This window comes from Mizuhopecten yessoensis, unplaced genomic scaffold, assembly GCF_002113885.1.
Source record: "Mizuhopecten yessoensis strain PY_sf001 unplaced genomic scaffold, ASM211388v2 scaffold10189, whole genome shotgun sequence".
In the NCBI taxonomy this organism is placed as follows: Eukaryota; Metazoa; Mollusca; class Bivalvia; order Pectinida; family Pectinidae; genus Mizuhopecten; species Mizuhopecten yessoensis.
In genome coordinates this window covers 30040-38264 of record NW_018408423.1, presented here as the reverse complement: position 1 = coordinate 38264, position 8225 = coordinate 30040, and the positions used below count along the sequence as shown (strand labels likewise).

General features: G+C 34.7%; 1 protein-coding gene across 1 annotated transcript; it reads left to right on the top strand.

The window, feature by feature from the left end:
- Positions 1 to 123: 123 nt before the first annotated feature.
- LOC110459711 lies at positions 124 to 6029 on the top strand. Its single transcript, XM_021512091.1, has 7 exons — positions 124 to 155; positions 477 to 621; positions 1844 to 1938; positions 2819 to 2896; positions 3201 to 3393; positions 5065 to 5183; positions 5818 to 6029. The coding sequence occupies exons 1-7, from the start codon at positions 135 to 137 to the stop codon at positions 5989 to 5991; spliced, it is 825 nt and encodes a 274-aa protein (XP_021367766.1). The 5' UTR covers positions 124 to 134; the 3' UTR covers positions 5992 to 6029.
- Positions 6030 to 8225: the final 2196 nt, after the last annotated feature.

The window sequence follows — 8225 nt, the reverse complement described above, 5'->3', positions numbered from 1 at the left end:
AAAAAATGCATAAATCAGGCACACTAAGATCTTACTACGATATTTTATATTTTCTGATATATATTGTAGATTGTTTTCGATATTAATATTTTTGAAAAAATAAAAATAGCAATAAATGACACATACTGTATGATATGGGATTTGAATCCTCACTAGTACGTATCTTAAATGAGTTTGTAACCATTCATTAATTGTATCCTCGTCCATATATCGTTAGTACGATCGATTGTTTTGTACAATAAGAACGTATCTGATACATTTGTCATTTCAACTGAAATAACAAATGCATTAAATGTGTACAGGTTTGCCAACCAGTATATTAGGCATATTAGTGATATTTTATAGATTATCATATATTTTACTGTAGTCATCAGCAAATGTTATTTATGTGTGGTGGAATTAATGAAATGATATAGTATAAAAACACAGAAATGAGTGAATGCCTATATCAGGAGACGCTATTTGTTTTTGTTAAGGCTTGTCGTTCCAGTACTGGGAGGAGGAATTCAGATGTCTCCAGGACTTCTCGGTTAATAGGTGCCGGCAATGTGGTGATTTGTTCGACATGCTGTAATGATACAAAAATCTGCAACGTCATCAACGGGCATTGTAACAGTCAAGGTAACACTATTGAATAGATCCAGTAACTTAATATTTTCCTTTCGGGTATTTTTGTATGTCATGTGATTAATACTTTTGAAGATAATGTAATGTCTATCAAAGTGTAATATGTTCTTTTATTGTATGTCATATTACTTTTATTGTTGTATGGCATATTTTTTATGATTTAATCATTATATGACATATTTTTAAAATTGTATGTCATATTATAATCATGATTAATGTATGAGATTGTTTATACATGTATTTTATTATTGTTTGTCATTTTATTGTATTTTCTTTTTTATATAATATTGTCTTTATTATCATGTCATAAAACTTTTTATAAGTGTTTGTCATTTAATGTGAGTAAGTATATGACATTTTGGTGTCATGTCATGTTTTTTAATATTGTATTTCATGCTAGTTTCACTTGTTTATGTTATGCTATTTTTACAATTGTATGTCATGTTTGTTATTGTTGTATGTCATACTATGTGTATAAGTATATATCATGTCGTTTGTCTCTTAAAATATTTTTTGTTAATGTCTTTTGATTATCTATAAATCCATGACTAATGAATGTATTGGTATTATTGGCTAGTGATTGTTTCATGCCAATGCAAGAAAATCATGCTATTATTATTCATAGATATTTTTTGAACATCGTTTTGAGTTAGGTTTACCTAAATATACTGCACAATCAGTGCCATTATGTTTACTTAACCACTGTTAAAGAAGAAGACGCGATCACCAATATCTATAGAAAAAGAAATATATATTTACTCTTTTAAATTATTGTACGTATAAGACGTCTGTAGCGCATTCCTCATCTTCGATACTCCTGAGTTAATGATCACTAACGCTCTCTGCATCCCTGGAATATGGAATATGTCAAAGCAAAACCGAAGACACGCACCAAGCTATTGATTTGTCTTAGGTAAAACAAACAATTATTCCCAATCGCTTGGCTGATACCTGTCTTTTTAAGCTTACAGTGGAGCATCACCTGACTTGAAATCCACTAAATTTTACCGTTACGTTCCCCGGGATTCGTTAGATGAATATCAAAGGATAGACCTATTCTTCTCGTCTCATCTACTCCTTATCAGGTGGCGCATACTGAGCTTTTGATTTTGTCCGATCATATTCCAGGCGTGCAGATAATGTAATCGAACGTAACCTCTAGAGTACCGAGGATGTTCAATTAACGCAGATGTTTTGTTATTTTCACTTGATAAAGCACTGGATCTGACCGGGACCGTTCTCTGCTACAATTGTGACTACATGCATAGCCCCGATCAGTGTGACAGAGTCAGGGCCTGTTCTGTGCATGAGGTACGTGTTGAACCTCAGAGCATTAGACTATGGAATTTGTTATGGTGGCTATTAGGATGTCGCGGGGAAATATGCTTTTTCTTATTGTGATATGAATATTGATGTTTTTAAGAATGCTCATTTTAGTGCCTTGTGGTTGTTTTTTTTGTCACTACCTGAGTTCTAGATGTGAGGACGATATGTTACATAAATTCAAATTAGATTCATCAATGTTTGATTTATCTATTATCTATTTCATCTTTAGATAACACATTTTCCATTTTTTTGCACGAATTAACTCACCGTGATAAACGCAAATGTTTCTACCGCAAAAAAATCCACTTCTACTGTAGTTAGATGTCGCAAATTTAGTTTAATTGGGAAGTCAATCTTGATATAACGCCGCAAATCTCAAAACGCAGTGAGGTAACTCCTGTTCCAGTTTATTGAAGCTAAATCAATAGAAAACAAACAATCAAACCTCAGAACCCCCCCCCCCCCCCACAAAAAAAAACCCCACAAAAAACAATAATTTTAGACCTGTGATTTGTGTTAGAGTTAAGGTTATGTGCTACCTAACACTTTATACCTGTGGTTTGTGTTAGTGTAAAGGTTGTATGCTACCTAACACATTATACCTGTGATTTGTGTTAGAGTTAAGGTTGTATGCTACCTTACACATTATACCTGTGCTTTGTGTTAGAGTTAAGGTTATATACTACCTTACACATACACATGTAATTTATGTTAGAGTTAGGAAAGCATAAGTAAAATATTTATAAACACGTGTTTTAAATATACAACTAATGTATTCATTTAAATAAGTTCAAGATATTCAATATAAAACATTATTTCAATTTAAAGATGTAATCTGATATTGATTCTCCCATTGTATTATTAGCAATGCTATATAGGAACGAAACAAAGTGCCCTATCTGGATCGTTGCTGTGGACAAGTCGGTGTGGACAAGAAATAGAGGTAAACAATTATATACTGTATTCACATCTTAATCAAACTGTTAATCAACATGGATACTTTGATGTTCTGATTCATAATTAAATGTTCTGATTTAATAAATACAAGCACGGATTGTGAATATGAAGAAAAATCTCCTGACATTTTTTAAGCTGCAGTTAAATAAATTGTGGACAAAGTTTAATTTGTTTGTTTGTTTGTTTTATGGTTGTTTTTGTTTTATGTTTTGTGGACCCATGAAACAAAAAATAAAATTTACATAGAACTACATTCTTTTTCAATCTTACACTGAATTATTTTCCTACAGGACTGTCAAGGTTCCTTTCTACACATTCCTGTGGACGGCGTAGTGGGAAAGAGACAGTTTTCAGCAATAGGCTCAGGGTGTTGCAAAGATAACTTTTGCAATAATAAAAGACCTTCCACAACTTTACCACAACCCATAACGCTAGCATCAACTACAACAACGACGAGTATACCTACTACTTCTAACTTTCGAAGTAAGAATCATATGATATATTTTCCAGATCGGCCGGTTAAGTTAACATTAAGTTACGTATTCTAAATTCTAAATAAAAATACCTCCAACATTGGTCAAAAATGTTCAACATTGCAACCTGTAACATTGGTCAAAAGTGTTCAATATTCTAACGTCCAACATTGGTCAAACGTGTTCAACACTGCAACCTGTAAGATGGTTAAAAGTGTTCAATATTATAACCTCCAACATTGGTCAAAAGTGTTCAATATTCTAACATCCACTGTTGGTCACGAGTGTTAAATATTCTGAACTACATTGTTGGTCGCCAGTGTTCAATATTCTTACCTCCACTGTTGGTCGCGAGGGTTCAATATTCTGAACTACATTGTTGGTCACCAGTGTTCAACAGTCTTACCGACAATGTTGGTCACCAGTGTTCAATATTCTTACCTCCAACATTGGTCAAAAGTGTTCAATATTCTAACCTCCAACATTGGTCAAAAGTGTTCAATATTCTAACCTCTGCTGTTGGTCAGAAATGTTCAATATTCTAACCTTCAACATTAGTCAAAAGTGTTCAATATTCTAACCTCCAACATTGGTCAAAAGTGTTCAATATTCTAACCTCCGCTGTTGGTCAGAAATGTTCAATATTTTAGCATACACTGTTGGTCACGAGTGTTCAATATTCTTACCTCCACTGTTTGTCACCAGTGTTCAATATTCTCACCCCCACTGTTTGTCACCAGTGTTCAATATTCTCACCTCCACTGTTTGTCACCAGTGTTCAATATTCTCACCTCCACTGTTTGTCACCAGTGTTCAATATTCTCACCTCCACTGTTTGTCACCAGTGTTCAATATTCTCACCTCCACTGTTTGTCACCAGTGTTCAATATTCTCACCTCCACTGTTTGTCACCAGTGTTCAATATTCTCACCTCCACTGTTTGTCACCAGTGTTCAATATTCTCACCTCCACTGTTTGTCACCAGTGTTCAATATTCTCACCTCCACTGTTTGTCACCAGTGTTCAATATTCTCACCTCCACTGTTTGTCACCAGTGTTCAATATTCTCACCTCCACTGTTTGTCACCAGTGTTCAATATTCTCACCTCCACTGTTTGTCACCAGTGTTCAATATTTCTCACCTCCACCTTGATGAATAAAGGAATATAACAGGTAGTGGTATGTAGATGATAAACAGTTCATTACAAAGGTTTTCATAAGTTGTCGTTCGAACATTCTCTCGACCATGTGGATAAAATAGGGAGTCCACTGCGATGAGAAAAAATATGTTCACGACAAACCCTGTAAAATCACAGTCTGATAATCTCTACGTATGAAACTAGCTGTTTGATGATACTTAAGTGTTACTACTTAACTTTTGTATGATATAGGGGTTGTATGATTATGTAAATGTAAGATATGTTTTTTTGGGATTGTTTGTTGGAAACCTAAATTTGATACAAATTGCAGAAAGAATATGTCAGTGTCGTCACCAGTGACTTTATGTGACCAGACGATTTGATGTTAAGCAGAGACAATACATACAGTTGACATGCAGGGTAGCTGGCAAACCATCTTCAGTTCCATCTCCAGTTATCACCCGACGTTTCCGGACAATAACACATTATATAAATTCATAAGTTCTCCAATTATTCCAAATCATATTTGTGTATACTTACAGTGTCGAAGCCGGTGATTGTTTTTGCCACCAGACTACATGACGTTAATAAGGGGTCATACATACACTTAACCTGCAGGGCGACTGGTAACCCAACTCCCTCCATCACCTGGAGCTTCTTTGTAAGTTAATTACTGTTCTGGTCTGTTGCGTTCGTCTTTTCTCTAATGACAATTTATAAATCTGATGGCTATTATGAGGTACATGTTACGCTACTGTCCAGAGCACTAGTTGTTATCTAAGGTTTTCTTGGAGACTTTGTGTTCAATTCCTTTGGTTGTTGATTTATTTATTTACACATTATTTATTTATTTACTTATTTATTTACAAATTCATTTTTTATTAACATATGTATTTACTTATTTACATATTTATTTACTTATTTATTCATTATTTATGTAGAATATCATTTTGGTTTTATGTCAGCTCAATTTCTATTGCTCTTCTTGATTTATTTATTTATTGAATTATTGCTGATAAATACGAAATTGTTACAAATGGGAAAACTAGTAACAATGTACTATTATTGAGTACACATTGAACTTGTTACAATGGATCTGCGCTCCGGAGCCCATCCAGGCACATAGGGTCGTTGTACCATTCTTATTATATCTTTATGATACAATGGTAAACTATAGACAAACATGATTTATTGAAACCGTGTTTTATTTATGATGTAACGTCTGTTATAGACGCAGGTGCCTGATGATAATAAGCTGTTTACACAGGCCTTGGTGATTTATTTTATTTGCACAGGCGATTGGTGAGAAAATGCCAACTAATATCCGGCTGACCAACAATGGTGCGGATATACACATCGATTCCGTGACTGATATGAACTATGGCCACTACGCGTGTAAGGCCCACAACTCACAGGGAGACGATATACGATATATTGATATTTTTGAACATAGCCCCAGTGGTCCGTAATCATGTGAAATAACATTATCAAAATAAATGTTTTCAAATGGAAATTAGTTTCAATTCTTCGTCCACTGCCTGAACACTTGAGTTTTTTTCTGGGTACTCCGACTTCCTCCCCATCAATGCATCTGCGCGATTCACTTTGTGCCAACAAGGGTGATTGATAACAGTTGTTTCACCCAGAACTATTGTGACCAGTTAAAGCCGTTTAGTAAGCTATACCGGCAAACCGACAATATACCCAGATGAGATAAGCAAACTTAACAAAAAGGGACAAATTAAGTTGTTAAAGAAACACTTGCTTGGCTTCAGTAAAAATGGTTTGAAATATGCACCGTGATAGCTTTTTATAGGGCTGACAAGATATACAATATCGGGCTAAGAAAAAATCAACAAGTAACATGTGTTAAGAAACCGGGAGCCATTGTATATTTATAAAAAGGATTTGTATTTTAGTATAGTTATTATTTAACTTGGCCCAAAACGCCAATTGAGCTTATGCCGTGGTGCGGCGTCGTCATCCGTCTGACGACTTCTTCCTGGTAACAAAAAGGTCTTTGCTGATGCCATTTGGTAAGTAGCATACTGAGACAAAGGGCTGTCAAGAGTTAAAATGAATGACCTTGACCTATTTTCGAGGTAACATTTGTTTAAAAAAAATCAAACGACATCTTCTGAATACCAAAAAAACCGCATAGGAAGGCTATATTAGGAGTTACAAGCTGGAATGAGGGCTATCAAATTTGTTAAAATTAATTACCCTGGCCCAATTTTAAAGTGACAATATGTTAAAATGTTAATCATCTTCTGAACAACCAAGAAGATTTGGGTGATTATCTTTGGGCAGTTTAAGCTTGTGTAATGGGTGATCTAGTTTGTTCAAAAGAATTACCATGACCGAATTTCAAGGTCATATTTTGAAAGTTGTTAAGACGTTTAATTGACCTGTGAATAATAAAAGAGGCCGGCTGAAGTTCATGATATTTTAGTTCATGTAGGTGAATGGTTTAAATGTATATGATGTGAAAGTAGTGAACAAATGACTTTCATAACCAACTTATTTCATATCAATATGTTCAAATCTTCCAATAGAGAATCACAAAGACATAACGTTTAGAGTAATAGGATCTGCCGCTACCATGACCCCTGGGTCTCATGTTATTGACAGAAATAGATATTGCGATTTTATGACAAGTTGGAATATTACTGCAGTTTATTTTACAGACAAGACATTGAATAGTTGTGATGTTCAAAAGGGCAATTACTCATATACATCTAAAGGAAGGAAATCAATAATACCAGCAAATCATTTCCTTGATAATAAGCAGCGCAACGCATTAGACAGTTATCTATCAGCAAAGAGGATAATAGGGCCTGCATCGCCCAACCGGAATAACAGTTGTTAGAAATGTGGGTTCATAGACTGGTTAACTGTATAGCACTTCATCGCAGCGAGATAGACTCTAGGCTTAATGGTTATTACAAAGGTCGTTCGAAGTATTGAACACATCTGACTACAATGAAAGATGAAAGTAATACACATACGTGACTGCATCTCAAATTTGTTTTTTATTGATGCAGTATGCCAAAAAATGAATTGCACTGCACCATCCAGCTGTTTCGTCCATCTAGGACTCGTCGATGACGCTAGGGACCAAAATGGCTTGAAATCCAGATCTGTCTAAACTACTATGGCAACATATAAAGGGGAGGTGCATAATGTTTTTTGAAATTCATATAAAGTAGAGAAGTAGTGGTAAATTTCAAATTTATAATAAGTAAAGTGTGTATATTACGATTGTATATACGACCAAGAAAGTGAATCAAGGTTTATGTATTAAATCAAAATAAATGTAGGGTCATGTCAGATTAGAACGTTATAAAACGATTGATGACCACATTGATCTCTTTTGAGTAGTGGCGCGGTTTATAATATACGTAAAAATAGTCTTAATATAATGCAGGAATTAATTTGGATTTCCACTCTTTGGCCCAAATCATCAACTGGTTGTACGCCCATCTTACTCCGATTGTAGTGTCTACAACTGGAAGTGGTAGGTCGAGGTGTACAATTTCACTAGCCGGACACATGGGTCTTGTATAGTTTATGTCAGGCTAGTGAACATTTCAATGACTATTATGATACTATTCGTGGACTAGAAGATTTGTTTTCAAAAACCTGCCTACGTGCTAGTTCTGTAATTAGATGTTGTACACCCTGTAGGTATCAACTCACCTAG